Raw genomic sequence first — 23923 nt, 5'->3', positions numbered from 1 at the left:
TCATCAGGTCAAAATATCTTAACTGTTTTGTAGAAAACGCTTGGCTCACCCACGTTGCAATAGTATTATCACATTTTGTAAAAGTGTCATTGTTGAGAAGAAGGAGATAAGTTTTATCATGTAGTTTTATGATGAAATTTAACCCCTTCATGGTCCCCAGTTTAATTTAGGGGTCACAAATTTGATAATTAACAATTTTTACCTTACACAAAAGCATGAATAGAAATTTTTTTATGTATTGTGATGAAGTTGTTGAGGAAATTTTTTGCAGGGTTTAATCAAAAAAGATTCTGAATATTGTTTCTGCTATGTAGTCTTCCCTTTTCATAGAGATAATTTGTACCACTTTATGTTAAATTTGGCCTTGTAGCAGTAAAGAAAAGGTTAAAATATTTGGAGGTTTTTTTTTCAGACGAACGGCAGGATCAGCGATATGTTATCAGAGAAGCCTAGTCTTAAAAGGGTTTATTTGCAATGGACAAATTTCTGACTTGCTACTACCAAACCTTTTGCAATTGTTCCTGTTTTATCATGTTGATTGTTTTTAATTGATATTGACTCCTCCTCCTCCTCCTCAACTTCAAAATAAGCAGAAACGATAAAAAAGCAAAAGACAGATATGTATTTTCAATATTATTTCTGAGATTGATTCAGTGTTTAGATAAAATCTAGTCTCCTCAAGCTTCAGTGTAGATGGATAGGGTTCAATTCTAGATTTATATTATTTTACAAAGACAAAATCACAGATAAACGCGTTCTGCCTCTGTCATAAGCGCTTCGAGCTTACCGCAATCAGAAGTATTCGGAAACACAGCGCTTCGATTAACTAGAATGTAGAATGCGTGGACCCCAAAATCATTACTTTTAAAGAAGTAGAAAAATTGTTTATGTTTTCCGGGTGTGTGGGTGGGGGGAGGGGGAGTTCTGAGCAATATCTAATATTTATGCAAATGTGAAAAATGAGATTTTTTCCAGGGAGGATGCAAGGGGGGGTGGGGGTGGGGGTAAAGTTTCTTCGTAAATCCGCGGACGGGTAATGCTGGTAATCGAATGCTAATAGCTATGTTTTGTTATGGGTGATCAAGTTTATTGATGTTTACCTCTGTGTTTAACTTTTCGTTTCTAAAAAATTATTAAACCTAATGCTAACAACATAAATATAAAAAAAATTTGTCAGTTTCTTTTTTTTTAAATAAGGCTCAATTTCTTCTTCACTTATAAAATTACATATAAAGTTGATATTTTCATTTAAGGAAAATGTTATTAATAAGTTTAATAATTTTTTATTCTTTATTATAATTTACAATACATTATTTAATACAATTTCACATCTTTTCAGCTCTAGCGGGAGTACGAACAATGGTGACAGTACTTAGCTAAGTTTTTCAGTAACATCAATAAAAAGTGTCAGTACTTCTATGAGTTTATCAGTACTGTCTAAGTTTGTCAGTACTTTTTCAAGTTCCTCAGTACTGTCAGTAAAACGTTATAACTTTTCTAAGTTTATCAGTAACGTCAATAAAACGTGTCAGTACTTCTCTGAGTTTATCAGTACTGTCTAAGTTTGTCAGTACTTTTTCAAGTTCCTCAGTGCTGTCAGTATAAACGTCAGAACGTTTCTAATTTCATCAGTAATGTTATTACATTTTGAGTAAATGTATCAGTTTATCAGTAAAAAATGGGAATGTCAGTACTTTAATGACTTAGTAGTGTAATATGCTATGTTGCACTAATACCTTGTTCAATTAATACTCCATCATCACGTTTATCCGTTTGAATTAGTGGTGAATGTTCTAAGGCTGTTTCTGTATGTTGTTCTTCGTCATCACGTCTTTTCCGGCGTGGAATACCTAAATGTTGAAGAAAGCATAACAATTGCAATTACTAAATGTGTTTTTGATTTCTGTAATCTGTGCTTTTATTTCATTGTTTACAATTTTTAAACGTTATCCCTAAGTGATAAGTATGTTTTATTTTATTTAATTTAACCAATGCTAGGAGAAATTGTTCCGAAGGTTGCGGGTTAAATAGCTGACCAAAAAAAAAAAAAAACAAAAAAACAAAAAAACACACGCAATAATTTGATTTATAAATAGAAAGAAAATGTTTTTTGAAAAAAGACAGTCTTTATTTTTGGAAATGTCTTCCTCACTATTAAACATGTTTTGTATTAATAAGGTAATGTTTTACCTCCCAAGACAACGACTTACGTAGTTCACGCGCTATTATGTCTTACGATTTAATTAAGGCATAAACGATGTATATAACAAAGAACTAAATAGACCCCAAAAAATGATTTATAACAAATTTATTTTTTAAAAGTGATGACTTCCGTAATCACAAAAAAGAAATGATTGCTTTGTTAAATGATAAATCGCTGATTTTTTTCCATAAAACATTATTTTTGTTGACCTGAGTGATTGTTCCGATGATTCTTTGAACATTAATCATTGAAATTCCATAAACATATCAAAATCCTGACTGAGATCGAAAACATGCATCAAGGCGAATAGATATACAAAGGGGGATCATTCAAACGTCATGCTATAGCTATACAGTCTCTATTCTTTACGCTTAGGGACAATCATACTTATATTCTCCTCCAAAATAATCGTTAGAATTAAACTACAGTCGAAGAAAATTTATTTCATTACTTTAGAACAGTCTTTAAAAGCAGTGAATATTTTTTTTCTTGAAATCAATTTTATCTGCACATGTTGCTGCAATTTCTAAATACCGATCTCAATCCATTTAACTTACAGATATCCAAAGAAACAGCACTATGCGATTTGAATATAGTTTTATCAACGGTTTGTTTATAAGAAAAACCTACGTTCACAGTGATGAAAAAATCACTAACAAGATATTTACCAATGTGATCCTGAAAAGGCCAACACGTTGTGTAGTTTAATTTTAATTAATAAAGGGCTTCAAGTGGTAAGTAATATACACAATTTACAGGATTCTAAACATTCATTAATAAAAGACCTGTAATTCTCTTTAATTCGAGTGTGTGTAAGCAATATTGTCAATATGTTATATGATTTAGCGAATGGAACATAAAATCATTAATCAAAATAAATAAATTCATAAACATCACTTAGAATATTTGTCAAAACATGATTTCCTGAAATCTAATTTCAGACTTTGGCTGATTTTCATTATGTATGAAAAAAGCTCCAATTTTTACCCAAAATGTTTTATTTTAGCAACGGTCCTGACTTTTACAAACCCGACGGACCATCCAACTACCTTTTTGTTAAATAAGCACTTTCTCAATGTACATCTTCTTTCCTTTTTAAGCGCTAAGCGTACGCAGTACGCAAAGTGCTTACTGGCATTGCTTTTCGGGGATGCCACTTCCGAATCAGGTCGGTCAAAGAGCATACGTAATTTTTTAAACAACATGTTGCAATGGGGTTCCATACAAAAGTTCACGGGCTGTGATGTCGGTAAAAAGGCAAATAATTCCTAGAACAGAATTGCCAATATATCGTGGATCTCACATTTTGTTAATCATATTGTTTATTAAAACATTTACTTAAAATACGTGATCAAACTTACAAATTTTTCATAAAATATAACTTGCAACAGTATATGCAGCTTTACCCGCGTTGTAATACACCATTTACAAAGGAGAGCGTGGGTCGGCATTTTGTAAACACAGCTCACCGATAACAAAATTGAAGCAAAAAAGGCTGGACTAATTCACACTTGACTTCACAGCTCAGGAAAATTTATAGATAACCTTGCATTATTTGATTAGAAAACCGCATTCATAAGATAAGTAAAAAGAAACGGAGTCGATGAAGTGTAAAGTAGTTCTAGCGAGCGAGTAAAGCAGTAGGGCCTACTGTGTAGGGTTTTTTTATTGCAATATATTACAGTATACATTGTATTGGTAGTAGGACCAATTAGAAATGTGACTCTTTAGAATTGTTTACACATATAGCAGGAACAGCTTTAATATGTTTAGTGTTGCTATTCATGATATGGTCACATACCACTATTTTTACCCCGTGCTCATTGACCAATGCAAGTAGTTCCATTCTAAAAAGGTATGTATTATTTCAAAAATTCCTAGGGGTACTAAATGGTCGAATTTGGTTCCTTTTATGGCATGGATGGAAAGAAGAAGGTTTGAAAAAAAATACAGGCAGGAAAAAATTTAAAAAAATTATCTTTACAGGCGCAATAGAAAAGGTGTAAAGAGGCCAATGTTTACACAAATTCCAAAGTGAAAGTGAATTTTTCATGGTAGGGGTTATTTTAGGGGCCATATCTCAGTGCCCTCTCGATTGATTTTCCTGTAGTTTGGATATGTTGTTGGACAAGTGTCATTCTATAGGTATGCTGTATTTGAACTCATTTGACCCGGTGGAATTTTTTATATGATTTATTTTTGTATAAAGGAATAAGAGGGAAAAATAATTGTGGTCTGTGTCCTATCAGTTCAAAGGTCAAAATCCACATTTATCAACTGAAGTCTAATTTTTCGTTATTTTTCAAATAATTAGGATGAATAATGACATTTTGTGGGGTTCTTTTTTCAATTTTGGCAGATAATATGAAAAAATAACGGTAAAAATTGTGTGAAATGGATTTGAACGGGCTGCTACTATATGTATTATGCTTACCTATATTGGTCGGCATCATAATGATAATCCAATTAAAACACAATAATGAATTCCTTTAGCTGATCTTAACTAATCCTTTTCTGCATATGGAAAACACAGACATGTATGTATACACGCGAACCCATCTAATCAAAGAGCTGGGTAAAACTAGTACCCGCTAATGATACCTGCAGACCTGTGTTGTGTACGTGACTTCAGACAAAGATCAGTTATTTGTAACATGCATGTATTTTTACGACCTATTCTTTAAATCCACTTGCACCATTTTATTAGGTAAATAACAGCTTTAAGGTGGTGCAGGACACCTGCATATTGTGATGTATACTTTCTATTGAGATAAACAATAAAGTATAATAAATATTAATTAAATATTTACCCCCAAATAACGTTACCTAACATTGAAGCGCAGTGGGTTAGAGCGTTTACATGTCTGTAAGAGCATTGGGGGGGTCCAAGGTGTATTTTTGGTAATTTCACAATTGATAATATAAATGAATTTTCATGGGGGGAGGGGGTGTCTGGACCCCTCACTCCCACCCCTTCTCTAAATCTGTGCACACGATGATGTTCATATATATGCACACAGAAGCAAATCTAAAACCGGTAACCGCCACGGTGAGGGGGCATAATTTAATTTTTAATTTTGTTTGTAATAATTATATAGACCGTTATACTTTCTATGACATGAAATGTTAAGATTATTGATTAACTGAAAATTCACTGCAAACAGTTCAACCCCCAATTGCACATAAAGTGCTTCTCATGTGTATTATCATATGGGAAGGGATCTCATCCTTCAGTTATGAAAATTATAATTTTTAAATGTATTACCGGAGTTTGCATGTTGCCTTCATTTTTAATTAAACTGGTACAAAACAGTGTTATTTAGGGGCAACCACTTGGTGCAGGTATTACTGTCTAATGACAGCATCTAGTTTCCTTTTGTTTTCAATTCAGCCGGTTCAGATTTTAACTCACTATTTGTTTTTAACCCATTAATTCAACTCAGTAGCTCTGCATCAGCTGAAGGCGTATCCATTTTGAATACTGTTGTTGTTGTTCTTTTGTATTCATACGCGCCGCTTGATTTACATCATTTACAGTTTTGATTAATGACACTTAACATTTTTTGATTTGAAAATGTTTTATTAAATGATAAGAAATGAAGATAATAATTTTTCTATTGATCGACGTATCAAAGAAAAAATTGACCGGAAAACTTCATCAATGCGCGTAGCTTTAATTACAGCAACCTTGGTGCATTACGGCAAACATTGCAATTTAATTTAAACTACATCAAGAATATTATGTTATTCCCCATAGAATATATATTCATTCATAACTAAAAACAAAAAACAAACAAAAAAAACAAAAAAACAAAACAAAAACAAAAAACAAAAACAAAAAAACAAAACAAAAAAAAACAAACAAACAAAATAAACAAAAAAAAAAAAAAAAAAACATTTGTTTCCATTTTATGCAATTTGCAAGAATAATGTTATGGCATACCAAAAACAATACAAAACGTGAATTCTAGCGGCAAATTTTAATCAAACCAACTTTAAACTATCGTAAGGTGTTAAAAAGGCTCGGTACTCAATAAATTAATCATCAGTTCTGACTTAAATTTTTAGATATTTTATTAGTTACAAACTATCACTCAGTAAATAAAAATCATTTAATTAAGCTTTGAAATTTGACAATTTTCCTCTATCTTTATACAGAGTTTATCTTTAAATGAGATAAATATAAAAGCATCCAGCCCTCGTATGGGTTTTGATGAACATTTACATCGATAAAACTAAAAGGTTTATTATAAAGTTATTCCTGAATTCTGTAGACAGAACAGAAGTTGTTAAAACACTCTTATTAAGTATATGCAGGTCTGTATCGATAATTCTTGGACTTTATTTTTATTGTTTTTTGGAGGGAGCTGGTTTTTGCTGCATTTGGTTTTGTTGTTTCTTTAAATATTTAAATAAATGGTAAGACAATGTTGATATTCTTACAATTAAAGTAAATTTGTTAATAAATGAATTTATAAAAACAAGATTAGAATTCCTGGGTCCCCCGCCGGTCAAGCAGTATACTAGTATCGAGTCCATCGACCAAGGCTGATTTAGGAACTTGACCAAGGTATTAGTGGTATAAACATTTGGTATAAATTTAATGAAAATCCGTCAAAATTTCTAGGCATGAGAGCGCTTACAAGGTCAATATTTGGAGAGAAAAAACGGAGTCATTATTGTGGTCAAAGTCCCATAACTCCAACAAAAATTATCGACCAATGCTGATTTTCAAACTTGACCAAGGTAATAGTAGTATAAACATTTGGTATAAATTAAATGAAAATCCGTCAAAATTTGTAGGCATGAGGGCGCTTACAAGGTCAATTTTTGGATAAAACGGAGTCATTATTGAGGTCAAAGTCCCATAACACCAACAAAAAGTATCGACTTATGCTGATTTTCGAACTTGACCAAGATAATAGTAGTATAAACATTTGGTATAAATTTAATGAAAATCCGTCAAAATTTGTAGGCATGAGAGCGCTTACAAGGTCAATTTTTGGATAAAACGGAGTCATTATTGTGGTCAAAGTCCCATAACTCCAACAAAAAGTATCGACCAATGCTGATTTTCGAACTTGACCAAGGTAATAGTGGTATTAAAATTTGGTATAAATTTAATGAAAATCCGTCAAAATTTGTAGGCATGAGAGCGCTTACAAAAAAGTGTGACGGACGGACGCACGGACCCACGGACCCACGGACGCACGGACCCACGGACGCACGGACACACGGACGGACGCCCGGCATTTCTATGTTCCCGCTCCGCGTTGCGGCGGGGGACAAAAATAGTACGAAACCATAGAAGTAGACTGTAGGAGCTGATGTCTGATATATGTTTATTCATTTGTTTACATTCGAACTAATACAACTGTTTTATGGTTGCTTATGTTTTCATCTGTAAAGCTATGACCTTGTTCATCATATGGTATCTTCTGATGATATTATTTTACCTCATAAATAAATACATACATGGTCTTTACTCTCTATCCAATACATAATATAAAAATTGCACTATTTAGTTTTTCTAGATAAGCAAGGGAAAGCAGGCCTTAACGGTGACCTGAGTACCATAGCCCACACACAGACATTTTTAGGATGCTACGAAAACTAACATCTAAAATATGGTAATGACCACCACCTCCCTACCTGAAATCTTACAACAAGGACATTGATAGGAAATAATTGTCCCATATTTATTTACTATTAAGATAGTTTTAACGATGTTCATGATAAACGTATTATCGCGTTAGACGATTTTCACGATTAGCCTAACAATGGCAGAATTCGAGAAAAAAACATGTACAAATCAAGATTTACGTAGAATTTCTTGTTATTAACAAAATCAGAATTGTTAATCAACACTGCCTTATTGAAGGAATGTATAAAAACGACCAGGTTAATACTTTAAACAAAAATTATGAGCTTAAATAATCAATTAACGATCTTTATTGCTAACATAGTTTTTACTACGGTACACCCTACCGATCGCCGCGAAGATTTCAACCCAAGATCAAATCACACGGAAAGAAGCGGGTTCAATTGAAATACAACTGTGGTTCTAAATAAATGTAAAATCTATCATTAAAACATTTCTTTCTGTATTGGAAAATTATGTATTAAATTCGAAGTATATAATTACATAAAAGTGAAATAAATATTTACGCAGATACAAATTCCGCGTACAATTTGTTAACATTGTTTTCATTACCGCAAATCCTAGCCGACCGCCAAGAAGATTTCAACCCGAGAACAAATATATCACATGGAAAATAACGGGTTTAATTAAAATACAAGTCTCGTTTTTAGTAAATATAGATTATATCATTAATACTTTTGTTTCTGTAAAAATTTATTCATAAAAAACGAGTTATATTACAAACAAGTTAGTGTTTACGCAGGTATACACTCCGCGTACGAGTTAATGTATTCGATATACAGGTAAATATGGTACCTTTTACATGTCGTACCCAAGAACTTCGATAGTTTACATTTATTTTTCATTTTCACTGCTTACAAAGACAATTTACATGTAGTATTGGTTAATTTTGATCTAAATATTAAGAAATTAGTATCGTGATAGAATGCTAGACAGGATTTTGCATTTTTTGTTCGATAAATTTTCGCACTGCACGACTTGTATCATTAGAATAAATTTACTTGCTTATAAAAAGGCGTGAAACGATAAACACGAAAGGATAAACGGAAAACTGTTATAATTGAACGATAAACCCGATAGTATTAACGCACGATAGCCATCATAACCATGCTTTTAGTTGTTCTCAAATATATATCAGAGAAGAAAAGAACATTTTGAAGATTTAATATATTTTTAGTTTATGTTCATATTGGTCCCACCCTAGGGCCCGAATCCCTGTCCAACGGGTCATAAATTTCACAGTTTTGGTAAAGGGCTTTATGATCATCATTATCATGCATTTAGTTTTTCTCCGCTGTATATTGGAGTAAAAAAGGGAGTTTTTCTAATATTAATACACTTTTACTTTTACTTTATGACCAAAATAGCCCAGTAGAGCCATGAATTTCACAACTTTGATTCCTCTGAACATAGAGATGCTTCACATCAAAGTGGCCTTGCAGTTTTAAAGAAGTTAAAAATGTAAAATGTTTACCGCACAACGCACACTGCACGACACACGACGACGGACGAAGACCAATGGCAATTGCTAAAAAACAACACTGGTCATTTGGTTTGACCTCAGAATCGAATCAAAATACTTTGTCCGGGATTATTTCTTAAAATCTATGATACATTTATTGACAACGATGATAAAATAATATTTGGTGCATTTTCGTGACGTCATATGCTCTTTTTGATCACGTGACGGGCAAATCCGAACACTGCAAATGATCTATCTAAATTGCATCGGCGCAGGTGATTAATGGCATTAAATCATAAATATTTTTAAGAAAAATCATTTGTTATGTTATATTTATAAAATCTTGCTTGGGCTCAAAATAGATATTTTGTTTATAAAAGATATTGTTGAAACAGACCATCAAATTATCATCAAAATAATGCACAAATTTGCTAATCAAAAACGATTCACAAACAATCGCGGTAAATCCGTAGATTTCCCTAGCACGATTCGCATTGGTACTTATATTTTCTACCAATTTTACGTAAAATATTATAAAATTGTGTTGATCTTTCACCTGTGCCAAGTTGGTTTTTACATGCATTAAAATTTGTTCATTCAGTTGTATACATGTAGCAGGGAGAGTCTCCAAACCACTAGTTTATAAATAAAACTGTCGATTATTTGATACTGGTTTCTTTACGTCTAACTTTAATGGCAGCATATATGTAAAGGAAACATGGGGTTTTATTACTGGTTTGTTATAATTCACTTTTAACGTTAAGATACATTCCTTGATAACTATCGACAGGAACGCAGATCGTGATGTCTAAGTTAATTATGACGTCATGTCGTATGAAGTACAGACAAGTGACTTTCTACACATTGCTGTAAAATCAGTCGGGAAACAATATACCAGCGAAAGTATTTCTTTTCAAGAGATGATCAACATGTGATATCAGCTGTCAGCAGTATATGTTATGCCGAGACTATAACATGCTTCAAATACAAAGCATAAATCGCAATTGCAGTGTTTTCTGTTGTTGTTTTTTTTTTAAATAGCTTATCTTAACTTTTACGCGAGGCTTATGTTATTCCGATAAAAAAAAATTTGACGAGGATTGGTTTACCTGTTTTATTAAAAACAACACCAACAACAACAACTCTTTATGATCCCCAGGGTCCAGACAGACAATATCCCCATTAGAACAAAAACCACCATAAGTTATTTTGTTATATAAACTCTCATGTTTTACCTGACTGTTCAATTATTAACCATTCGTTCAATGACACCACCTGGCATTTATTCAAAATTATTGTGCACACATCACACTTCAGTGTTCTTGTCTAGACAATTTTTACTTTACTATCACCAAGTCTACTGTTTATTTGAACCTGGGGAAAACTGTTTTAATTGTTATTTTAAATAAATGAAAAAAAAATGTTTAACTCATCTTATAGTTTAGCTTCTTATTTACATTATTTTACAATGATGAATTATTTAATATGAACAAGCAAGGGCAGATAATTCCATTAACTGTTACACTCCTTATCCAAACACTTGCCAAAGGCTTTCATGATATTTTTAATTTTTATAGACAGCTTCATTCATTCTCTTGTCTAAATATTTACTCATTTCTTTTATTCAGGAGCTGAGTAAAATAAGTAAAAAAAAAAAACCCATAATATACAGCCCTCCAACACTCATTATATGGATTAATTTAACACTATATGACTCTTTTGGCCCAATCCTTTATTTAAAACCCCTTCCCAGAAGAAACCTAAAATTTACAATTTTGGTCGACGGCTTCGTTGTCTACATAATTATAAAATCATCTTTTTCTTACAGATGTGTGGAAGTACAGAAGAAGATTTTGTGAAAGTAAAGTAGATTTTCTAATATAGAACACATGTTTATCTGCCTATTGAAAATTCACCACGTAGTTTTAAAGATGAAGTTAAAAGTGCTTATGAATGACAATCAGCAATTACCCTATATAAAAATAAATTTTCTATTCATCGTCATATTTACTCCCCCTCCCCCACATCAAATTATCTCCCATGGCCTGGGAACTACGAATCTAAGCATTTAATATCAGGACATTTTGAACACAACAATCATGCATAGCCACGAATCAAACCATATAACACCATGACATTTTGAACATAATAACAATGCATAACTTTATCTCCAACAATTATAATAGTGCAGAAAAAGTATTAAATCAATACAATTTTACTATGTGGCCACATCAGTCCTGCCCTTAGATCTTAACCCCTAACCCAGAAACCATGAATTTAAAAATGTTGGTAAGGGGCTTCAAGGACGTCATAACCATTCATTTAGTTTTTCTAAAATATATATGAGAGAAGAGAAAATTTTTAAGATTTAATATATTTTTAGTATGTGTTCTTATTGGTCACCGTAGGACCCGAATCCCTGTTCAAGGGGTCATGAATTCACAATTTTGGTAAAGTCTTCATGATCATCATTACCATGCATTTAGTTTTACTCCTTTTTTCTAAGATTCAATACACTTTTACTATATGGCCATTTTAGCCCAGTAGAGCCATGAATTTCAAAATTGTGATTCCTCTGAACATAGAGATGCTTTACACTAAAAAAGTAACTAGTGGCCTTGTAGTTTTTAAGAAGAAGTTAAAAATGTAAACTGTTTACAACACAACGCACTCTCCACGACGCACACCGCACGACAACAGATGAAGACCAACTGCAATTGCTAAAAAAACCACTTCGAATGTTCAAATACTCAATTAATTCACCCACTATTCCCTGCAACTCCATTTAAAAATCAATGATTATTTTTTATCTGAAAATGTTCAAAGACCTGTTTTTAGTTATACTTAAATCTACTTAGTATTGATTTTACTCAATTTCATGCTTTAGAAAATAATAAATACATGTTTTGTTGCTGTCAACAAGGCCTGTAAAAGCCCAAATTTAAAGTTACTCCATTAAAACTTCTGGCATATGTATATTATAAATTATTTTATCTTAATTTGTACACTTTAACTATTATCATACATAATTTTGTGGTAGTGAAGGTTGAATAACAGCTAACCAGGGATGAGGCCGATTACTTTTAAAATTAATGGATTACATTGCAATAACTTAAGATTTTAAGAGCATGTCTACGAGAAAACCATGCAAATATGGAAAAAAGCTGCGGCAGCAAGTCTCAAGAATGAACATAATTTTATCATAGATTTAAAGGATACCCATCTAGAGTCAGATATATGATGTTTGTTTTTGCACTGGATGTTTCTATTTATAGTAACGGCCAGTATTGCATTCTGGTTAATTAGCCTCTAAAATCTAAAAAAGTTAAGAGAAAAATTGTCAAATTCAGTAATTAATTACAAAATGTATAAACAATGTTTGAAAAAAATAAGACTATATTCTTAAAGAGGAAGTTCAAACCTTTAATCGTTGCATATTTTTTTTCATATATCTATTTACACCATGAAGTCCCAAGGGTGTAAATATTGGCAGGATGCCAAGAAATGATAATTATACATTTTTGTCAATTTTTCAGAAAGAATTTCTCAGAAAATGGCATATTATTTTTTGAAATTTTGTGTTAATAAGAAACTGTTTGATGTAATGTTACAAATATATAAAATCCATCTTTGGACTCTCAAGGACTAAAAAGTAATAAATTAACAAAAACATCCCATTTTCAAATAAAATAAAAATTTTTTGGTTTCTGAAATTTTATTTTACAAGTGATGTTAATCCACTGAAGTCAATATTTGTAATTAAACATGAAAAAACCACCCTATTTTGCTTTTAATTAAAAAAAAATAGTGGATATCATTGTTTCTCATAGAGTTCTTTTTCATTACATTTGCATTTCATTACTACTGTTAGAATTGTCTCCCCTGTTGCGCTCTTCTGTAGAGAAGGTAAACTAGTCAGAATGTTGACAAAGCTATACAAGTTCAAGTTCAGGCTACATGTGTAAGTATTGAGAAATGCTGTGAGTGTTGTTAATATATGTTATGATATTGAATGATTTTAATTGCACAAAAATTGCCCCATCTTGTTAGTGTTATTCACTATATAACATACATATTGAAGTTTGATGGAGACTTGTATCTAGTCTAAAAACTGCTATTTTCTGTCCCAATATAATTAAGCAGCACATTTGGATGAATTTTAATCAAAATATACAAACTTGTGATAGAAGTACAATTAAAATAGATGAAGGGGAAATTTTCCAAGATAATCTCATTCACAGATTATCATATTTTACTCGAAAAAATCCACAAAAACGAGAACTGATTTCTTACAAAGATTTAATTTATAATGGGGTATGACCTGAGCGTAGCCTGGTCACGCTAAGATTATTCTTTCTATGTTGAAATAATTCGGAATTCACAAGGAATGCCTCGTGCAATTTTTCATCGTTATCATCGGAGTCTGTTGCAATAGACATCACATTTCTATTCGTGTACATTTCACTGGCCATCTAAAAATTACCCTTTAGATGTTAAGGTTAGACTTCATGGAATCTTGATATGACGGGGAGGGGGCCAGGGTTTTTTAAGTTCTTGATAATGTAACACAGTAAGTACATCTGAAATTAATAGAGAGGTCTACTCCCTACCTCTCTATTACCAATTGATCTCCTCTTGGAAAAAATTAAAGTTTGTATCTTTTCTTAAAATTAAAATATAGGTGTAAAGGAAAAAATGAGTTGTTAGGTTACCCTTTCCCCCGGGGATCTCAACCTGCGAAAACCACAGATGAATACAAACATAAACTACCGGTATAAAAAAGTTATCCCAAATATTAAAATAGACATCATAACTTGTTTTTGTGGGATTGTTATTTGGGATGTTATTTAATTATAACCCATCATAAGAAGACCTGGTCCCAGAGTTATGAAGCAGTCTAATAAAAAAGTCAAAATTTTTACACTCTCTTATTGTCTTGTGATTAAAAAAAAATTGAAAAAATGAAATGCTAATAAAATGGTCTCTATATTATATTACGCTGATATTCTGCTGATATTTACTAATTTTAAGTGTAATTAATGATGTATCATATTTTTATTAACATTTTTTTAGGCTTGATATCGGGTCCCTCTACCCCTCAAACAATAAAAGTTCAATCCTTTATACTGTCGGACAAAAATAATTACCAAATCTACCTTATTCTATGATCATTTAATGTGATGGACATTCATTGGCAATTGATACCACACCACTTCCACATTTTTAAAAACATTCTGTTAAATTCAACAAAGATATGTAGATATGTTTAATCATTTTTTCATGGAGGTGATCCTTTTGTTTTTTGTTTTTGTTTGTTTGCTTGTTTTTTTTTTTTGGGGGGGGGGGTGAAATTTGGTCCTACTTCCTGAATTAAAAAATCACTAGTTCAAGTATAAAAAATGAAATGATCAATACATAATACATGCAGAGAGAGAGAGAGAGAGAGAGAGAGAGAGAGAGAGAGATTGTCAATCTGTGGTAAACAATATGTAAAATTACACACCAAAAGAGCCCGGCTCTAAGTATTTCAGTACTTTGAATTTTGTAGTTTTACCCCTGTAATTATTCATTTGTGTATCTAATGGGCACTCTGCTTGTCTTAATGTCATAGGCGTCGGAACCGGGGGGGGGGGGGGGGGGGGGGTCTAGGGGGGGGCTTAGCACCCCCCCCCCCCACTTTTTCTGCAAAGTTAGACCTAAACATTATGAACATAGCATCATAGAGGATTCAGCCCCCCCCCCACACTGTTTCTAGCAGTAAAGATAATTGTTCCTACATTTACCTTGAAAGATTGAGAAGTTGGAATCACAGGCATACTAGTCCCCCCCCCCCCCCGGATTAGGAATTTCATGATTTGGGGAAAAACATTTTGGTAGGTTAGGTAAGATTTGTATAGGTATACCCCCCCCCCCCACTTTTTCTGCAAAGTTAGACCTAAACATTATGAACATAGCATCTTAGAGGATTCAGCCCCCCCCCCCCCCCCACACACACACACACTGTTTCTAGCAGTAAAGATAATTGTTACTACATTTACTTTGAAAGATTGAGAAGATGGAGTCACAGGCATACTAGCCCCCCCCCCCCCCCCCCGATTAGGAATTTCATGATTTGGGGAAAAACATTTTGGTAGGTAAGATTTGTATAGGTACATGTATACCCCCCCCCCCCGGATTAGGATTTCCATGATTTGGGGAATTAGTTTTTTTCCCCAATATTTCTAAGAATTAGTCAAGCCCCCCCCCCCCACTTTCAATTTGCTTCCGACGCCAGTGAATGTGTAGCACTGGCAAATAAGTCCAATTCAGCTTACATGTATATTCAAATTCCCATTTTCCCATGATTTCTCGTGTTTTAATGGCATTGATTTAAAAAAAAAATGAAATGTGTTGAAGCAATCCTTCAGTTCAGTAAAATATTGTTTGGCTCGCGAATATGTCTGGTTTTTTCCCCATAATATACATGTTACAATGTAAAGCTTATGCCAAACTACAGATTCTGGAGAGTTTTAAAAGTAGAAAAATGTCCAACTTTAAGACAATATATTTGCAATATTATTGAGAGTCCAAAGACAGATTTTTGATATATTGTAAAGATAAATGTCCTTTTATAACTGGAAACAGATTTAGTGAATTTAAAGTGCCATTTTCTGACTTTTAAGCATTTAAAAAATGTATATTTTCACAATTTTACAAAAAGTTGGAAACATGCCAGATTCGTGACCTATCTGCACTTAACAGAAAGAATATATGGGAATTCTCACAAAATGAATTACACAAGTGTACCTTGTTAGTGTTAACTCTAAATGACTTTTTGAATTCATATTTAAACTAAACTCAGAATTCTTAACATTAATTTGGTAAATTATACAAAATTTTATTCTTAAAATGGTCAAAATGCTATTTTTAGTAACAGTGCTGCAGAACCAAGTTTAGACTGACCACATCAAAAAAATTTTTGTGGTAAATTAATTCATATAGATGCACATTGTTACACACAAAATATGAAGTTGATCAGAGAACCTTGCTCCCACCACCTTTTGCATGGTTTTCTCGTAGACATGCTCTTAAAGGTAATCGATTACAAATTGATTACATCCAATTCTAGAAGTAATCGATTACACTAGATTACTTTTCTTTTTTGTAATCATGATTTTTTGTGATTACTTTACATTACATAACCAATATTTGCTGGGTTTTTTTAATTAGTTCAAATAATTATGCTTATGTAAAAAAAAACAATATATTTTTGACATGCGTATTGATATGAAGCTTTTCCGTTACATTTTATTAAGGTCTTCCGTTTCCAACGGAAGACCTTATTGTTATTCTTCGGTTTCTTTTTCCCTATTATTAGGGTCTTCCGTTTCCAACGGAAGACCCTTTTGTTTTTCTACGGTTTCTTTTTATTAGGGTCTTCCGTTTCCAACGGAAGACCCTCTTGTTATTCTTCCGTTTCTTTTTATTAGGGTCTTCCGTTTCCAACGGAAGACCCTCTTGTTATTCTATTGTTTCTTTTTAGGGTCTTCCGTTTTCAACGGAAGACCCTCTTGTTATTCTTCGGTTTCTTTTTATTAGGGTCTTCCGTTTTCAACGGAAGACCCTCTTGTTATTCTTCGGTTTCTTTTTATTAGGGTCTTCCGTTTCCAACGGAAGACCCTCTTGTTATTCTTCGGTTTCTTTTTATTATTATTTTTTTTCTTTTTCTTTTTTTTCTGACTCCTTTTCGGCTTCATAACTCAAAAAGTTTTCAACTTATTTAAAGGAAACTTTCAGGGATTATGTGCAATTAAAATGCCTCAAAGATATTAAAGTTTCCATAACAACCTCACTTCCGTTTTGACGTTACGTCATTTTTAAACTTTAAAAAAAGTAATTTTGTCCGCGACATTTCTCAAAAACGCTTTAAGATAGAGTCTTGAAATTTTCTGTGGTTATGAATTTGGCAATTTACATGTGCAATAAGGCTGGAAATAAAAATCCGTCACTTCCGGTCGAAACTGGAAGTGAAACAAATTTTTCGAAAAAATGAATTTTCTGATCAAATCAAAAATGAATATGTGTTTTGTAGAGCTTATCAAGCTGAATCTAACACTGAAATCCATTTTAAAATCGGACAATGCATTACAAAGATATCGGGGTTTAAAAATTGATTTTTCCGGAAATTTTGTTTCCGCGTCCTTGGTTTAAAAAATAGTGTAATGTTCAAAGTAAAGTTAACTCGTACCAAAAATAATTGTTAAGTCGTACTTGAATACATTCGGATTTTTTTTGTTAAGTTGCTCTTGAAATCAAGAAGGGTTTTGTTAAGTCGTACTTAAAATCATTCGGATTTTGTTTAGTCGTACCAGGAATAATTCGATTTTTTCATCTTTTTATTTTAGTTACTCTTGTTATTGGTTCAAGAACTCTGCTTCTTACAGGAACTTCCAGCTTTACTTCCGCCATTAACGGAAGACCCACTCGTTGCTTTGCAACGAGCTTTGCTCTAGTTATACTTTTTTTTCTTTTTCTGACTTTTTTGGATCGTTATTTCTCAAAAACTATTCAACCGATTTACATCAAATTTTCAGGACTTATAAGGCATCAATGTCGCTACAGATTATTAAAATTTCAAATGATTACGTCACTTCCGTTTCAGATATGGACGATTTTGTAAATTTTTAAGGGTCATTTTGTTCACGCATCTTCTCTGAAACTAATCATGATAAAAGCTTGAAATTTGCAGGGATTGTAGATGAATGTCTGTAGATTTCCCTCCATGCTTCCAATTGCGAAAAATGTGCAAGGCCTAGAAGCTCGCCTGAACCTGAAAATTAGCACCAAATTTTTTCACAAAATTTTCGCACATTTTCCGTAATATCTTTTGACGTATAAATATTTTGTTAAAACATGTAATGCAAAAGCTGTTTCAATTTGCACGGGCTTTTATTTGATATCAAGAAAAAGGGGCTGGCTCCTCAAATTAGGGGCCAAGAGGGCTCTAAAGTCTATTTGCAATAACTTTTTACTGAACAATAATTTGTTATCAATTATAGAAGCAAAATTGTTCAATGTACAGCTGTTTATCTATACAGTACCATATTTAAGTCATATATTACGCAATAAGGGGTTTCAAGGGGCCAGAAGTTCAAAACTTTGATCATTAATATCTGAAAAAGGAGAAATATTTTGAAAAGCAATGTAGAACAAAAGTTGTTGAAAATAATGTTTTGTACAATATGCTACCTTTAATGTTTTTGTTTATGACCCCATTTAGGAGTTAAAGGGTCGGCCCCTAAAACACATTTGTACAGATATCTCAAGAACGGTAAACATTTTTTGAACACTTGTTAAACAAAATATGTTTATATTAACAAGACCTATCATTTGATGTCAAGAAAAAGGGGCTGGCCCCTCAAATAAGGGGCCAAGAGGGCTCTAATGTCTTCTTACAATAACTCTTAACTGAACAATATTTTGATATTAATTATAGAAGCAAAAATGTTCATTGTACAGCTGTCCATCTATACATTACCATACCTAAGTCATATATTACGTAATAAGGGGTTTCAAGGGGCCAGAACTCAAAACTCTGATCATTAATATCTGAAAAAGGAGAAATATTTTTAAAAGCAATGTAGAACAAAAGTTCTTCAAAATAATGTTCTTAACAATATGAAACCAAAAATTTTGTTGTTGGTGGCCCCGGTAAGGGGTTAAAGGGTCGCCCCCTAAAACGCATTTGTACAGATATCTCGAGAACAGTTTACAATTCATGAACACTTGTGGAACAAAATATGTTTATATAAGCGAGACCTTTTCTTGGATATCAAGAAAAAGGGGCTGACCCCTCAAATTAGGGGCCAGAAGGGCTACTAAGTCTTTTCATAATAACTCTTTTCTGACCAATAATTTGATATTAATCATAAAGCAGCAAAGGAGCTTTTATTAAGTTTAATTTAAAACCGAAACCCGTTTTAAAATCGGACGATGCATTACAAAGATATCGGGGTTTAAAAACTGATTTTTCCGGAAATTTTGATTCCGCGTCCTTGGTTTAAAAAATAGCGTAATGTTTAAAGTAAAATTAACTCGTACCAAAAATAATTGTTAAGTCGTACTTGAACACATTCGGATTTTTTTTGTTAAGTCGTTCTTGAAATCGGAAAGGTGTTTGTTAAGTCGTACTTAAAATCATTCGTATTTTGTTAAGTCGTACCAGGAATAATTCGATTTTTTTCATCTTTTATATTTTTGTAACTCTTGGTTTTGGTTTAAGAGCTCTGCTTCTTACAGGAACTTCCAGCTTTACTTCCGACATTAACGGAAGACCCACTCGTTGCTTTGCAACGAGCTTTGCTCTAGTTATTATTATACTTTTTCTTTTTTTTTCTGACTCCTTCTCGGTTTTATAACTCAAAAAGTTTCCAACCGATTTTAATGAAATTTTCAGAGATAAAGTGTAACTATTATCCCTCAAAGATGTAAAAGTTTTTTTAACAACGTCACTTCCGTTTTGACGTAACGTCATTTTTAAAATTTTCAAAAAGTCATTTTGTCCGCGGCGTTTCTCAAAAACGCTTTAAGATAGAGGCTTGAAATTTTCAATGGCTATGATTTGTTCGATTTACCTCTGTAATAAGGCTCGAAATAAAAATCTGTCACTTCCGGTCGAAACCGGAAGTAAAACAAATTTTTCGAAAAAATGAATTTTCTGATCAAATCAAAAATGAATATGTGTTTTGTAGAGCTTATCAAGCTGAATCTAACACTGAAATCCATTTTAAAATCGGACAATGCATTAAAGAGATATCGGGGTTTAAAAATTGATTTTTCCGGAAATTTTGTTTCCGCGTCCTTGGTTTAAAAAATAGTGTAATGTTCAAAGTAAAGTTAACTCGTACCAAAAATAATTGTTAAGTCGTACTTGAATACATTCGGATTTTTTTTGTTAAGTCGCTCTTGAAATCAAGAAGGGTTTTGTTAAGTCGTACTTAAAATCATTCGGATTTTGTTTAGTCGTACCAGGAATAATTCGATTTTTTCATCTTTTTATTTTAGTTACTCTTGTTATTGGTTCAAGAACTCTGCTTCTTACAGGAACTTCCAGCTTTACTTCCGCCATTAACGGAAGACCCACTCGTTGCTTTGCAACGAGCTTTGCTCTAGTTATACTTTTTTTTCTTTTTCTGACTTTTTTGGATCGTTATTTCTCAAAAACTATTCAACCGATTTACATCAAATTTTCAGGACTTATAAGGCATCAATGTCGCTACAGATTATTAAAATTTCAAATGATTACGTCACTTCCGTTTCAGATATGGACGATTTTGTAAATTTTTAAGGGTCATTTTGTTCACGCATCTTCTCTGAAACTAATCATGATAAAAGCTTGAAATTTGCAGGGATTGTAAATGAATGTCTGTAGATTTCCCTCCATGCTTCCAATTGCGAAAAATGTGCAAGGCCTAGAAGCTCGCCTGAACCTGAAAATTAGCACCAAATTTTTTCACAAAATTTTCGCACATTTTCCGTAATATCTTTTGACGTATAAATATTTTGTTAAAACATGTAATGCAAAAGCTGTTTCAATTTGCACGGGCTTTTATTTGATATCAAGAAAAAGGGGCTGGCTCCTCAAATTAGGGGCCAAGAGGGCTCTAAAGTCTATTTGCAATAACTTTTTACTGAACAATAATTTGTTATCAATTATAGAAGCAAAATTGTTCAATGTACAGCTGTTTATCTATACAGTACCATATTTAAGTCATATATTACGCAATAAGGGGTTTCAAGGGGCCAGAAGTTCAAAACTTTGATCATTAATATCTGAAAAAGGAGAAATATTTTGAAAAGCAATGTAGAACAAAAGTTGTTGAAAATAATGTTTTGTACAATATGCTACCTTTAATGTTTTTGTTTATGACCCCATTTAGGAGTTAAAGGGTCGGCCCCTAAAACACATATGTACAGATATCTCAAGAACGGTAAACATTTTTTGAACACTTGTTAAACAAAATATGTTTATATTAACAAGACCTATCATTTGATGTCAAGAAAAAGGGGCTGGCCCCTCAAATAAGGGGCCAAGAGGGCTCTAATGTCTTCTTACAATAACTCTTAACTGAACAATATTTTGATATTAATTATAGAAGCAAAAATGTTCATTGTACAGCTGTCCATCTATACATTACCATACCTAAGTCATATATTACGTAATAAGGGGTTTCAAGGGGCCAGAACTCAAAACTCTGATCATTAATATCTGAAAAAGGAGAAATATTTTCAAAAGCAATGTAGAACAAAAGTTCTTCAAAATAATGTTCTTAACAATATGAAACCAAAAATTTTGTTGTTGGTGGCCCCGGTAAGGGGTTAAAGGGTCGCCCCCTAAAACGCATTTGTACAGATATCTCGAGAACAGTTTACAATTCATGAACACTTGTGGAACAAAATATGTTTATATAAGCGAGACCTTTTCTTGGATATCAAGAAAAAGGGGCTGACCCCTCAAATTAGGGGCCAGAAGGGCTACTAAGTCTTTTCATAATAACTCTTTTCTGACCAATAATTTGATATTAATCATAAAGCAGCAAAGGAGCTTTTATTAAGTTTAATTTAAAACCGAAACCCGTTTTAAAATCGGACGATGCATTACAAAGATATCGGGGTTTAAAAACTGATTTTTCCGGAAATTTTGATTCCGCGTCCTTGGTTTAAAAAATAGCGTAATGTTTAAAGTAAAATTAACTCGTACCAAAAATAATTGTTAAGTCGTACTTGAACACATTCGGATTTTTTTTGTTAAGTCGTTCTTGAAATCGGAAAGGTGTTTGTTAAGTCGTACTTAAAATCATTCGTATTTTGTTAAGTCGTACCAGGAATAATTCGATTTTTTTCATCTTTTATATTTTTGTAACTCTTGGTTTTGGTTTAAGAGCTCTGCTTCTTACAGGAACTTCCAGCTTTACTTCCGACATTAACGGAAGACCCACTCGTTGCTTTGCAACGAGCTTTGCTCTAGTTATTATTATACTTTTTCTTTTTTTTTCTGACTCCTTCTCGGTTTTATAACTCAAAAAGTTTCCAACCGATTTTAATGAAATTTTCAGAGATAAAGTGTAACTATTATCCCTCAAAGATGTAAAAGTTTTTTTAACAACGTCACTTCCGTTTTGACGTAACGTCATTTTTAAAATTTTCAAAAAGTCATTTTGTCCGCGGCGTTTCTCAAAAACGCTTTAAGAAAGAGGCTTGAAATTCTCAATGGCTATGATTTGTTCGATTTACCTCTGTAATAAGGCTCGAAATAAAAATCTGTCACTTCCGGTCGAAACCGGAAGTAAAACAAATTTTTCGAAAAAATGAATTTTCTGATCAAATCAAAAATGAATATGTGTTTTGTAGAGCTTATTCAGCTGAGTCTAACACTGAAAACTGTTTTAAAATCAGACGATGCATTACAGAGATATTGGGGTTTAAAAATTGATTTTTCCGGAAATTTTGATTCCGCGTCCTTGGTTTAAAAAATAGCATAATGTTTATCGTAAAGTTAACTCGTACCAAAAATAATTGTTAAGTCGTACTTAAATACATTCGGATTTTTTAAAAGTCGTTCCTAAAATCAAAAAGGTTTTTGTTAAGTCGTACTTAAAATCATTCGTATTTTGTTAAGTCGTACCAGGAATAATTCGATTTTTTTCATCTTTTATATTTTTGTAACTCTTGGTTTTGGTTTAAGAGCTCTGCTTCTTACAGGAACTTCCAGCTTTACTTCCGACATTAACGGAAGACCCACTCGTTGCTTTGCAACGAGCTTTGCTCTAGTTATTATTATACTTTTTCTTTTTTTTTCTGACTCCTTCTCGGTTTTATAACTCAAAAAGTTTCCAACCGATTTCAATGAAATTTTCAGAGATAAAGTGTAACTATTATCCCTCAAAGATGTAAAAGTTTTTTTAACAACGTCACTTCCGTTTTGACGTAACGTCATTTTTAAAATTTTCAAAAAGTCATTTTGTCCGCGGCGTTTCTCAAAAACGCTTTAAGAAAGAGGCTTGAAATTTTCAATGGCTATGATTTGTTCGATTTACCTCTGTAATAAGGCTCGAAATAAAAATCTGTCACTTCCGGTCGAAACCGGAAGTAAAACAAATTTTTCGAAAAAATGAATTTTCTGATCAAATCAAAAATGAATATGTGTTTTGTAGAGCTTATTCAGCTGAGTCTAACACTGAAAACTGTTTTAAAATCAGACGATGCATTACAGAGATATTGGGGTTTAAAAATTGATTTTTCCGGAAATTTTGATTCCGCGTCCTTGGTTTAAAAAATAGCATAATGTTTATCGTAAAGTTAACTCGTACCAAAAATAATTGTTAAGTCGTACTTAAATACATTCGGATTTTTTTAAAGTCGTTCCTAAAATCAAAAAGGTTTTTGTTAAGTCGTACTTAAAATCATTCGTATTTTGTTAAGTCGTACCAGGAATAATTCGATTTTTTTCATCTTTTATATTTTTGTAACTCTTGGTTTTGGTTTAAGAGCTCTGCTTCTTACAGGAACTTCCAGCTTTACTTCCGACATTAACGGAAGACCCACTCGTTGCTTTGCA

The 23923-nt window shown here is 32.6% G+C and overlaps 2 protein-coding genes across 3 annotated transcripts in view; both read right to left on the bottom strand.

Annotated features, from left to right (window-relative positions):
* Positions 1–23923, bottom strand: part of LOC105340291 (uncharacterized) — a 754579-nt gene that overhangs the window by 111513 nt on the left and 619143 nt on the right. The window lies entirely within an intron of this gene.
* The window catches only part of LOC105327281 (uncharacterized), a 347963-nt gene that overhangs the window by 14826 nt on the left and 309214 nt on the right, over positions 1–23923 (bottom strand). For both annotated transcript variants that reach the window (XM_066069385.1, XM_066069384.1), the window contains one exon: positions 1737–1850. In XM_066069385.1, the coding sequence (XP_065925457.1) occupies positions 1737–1850 (114 nt within the window). The remainder of the gene's footprint in view (positions 1–1736; positions 1851–23923) is intronic.

The sequence above is a fragment of the Magallana gigas genome, chromosome 8, assembly GCF_963853765.1.
Source record: "Magallana gigas chromosome 8, xbMagGiga1.1, whole genome shotgun sequence".
NCBI lineage: Eukaryota > Metazoa > Mollusca > Bivalvia > Ostreida > Ostreidae > Magallana > Magallana gigas.
Note: the sequence above shows the minus strand (reverse complement) of the source record. Positions and strands in the feature narration are given on the sequence as shown.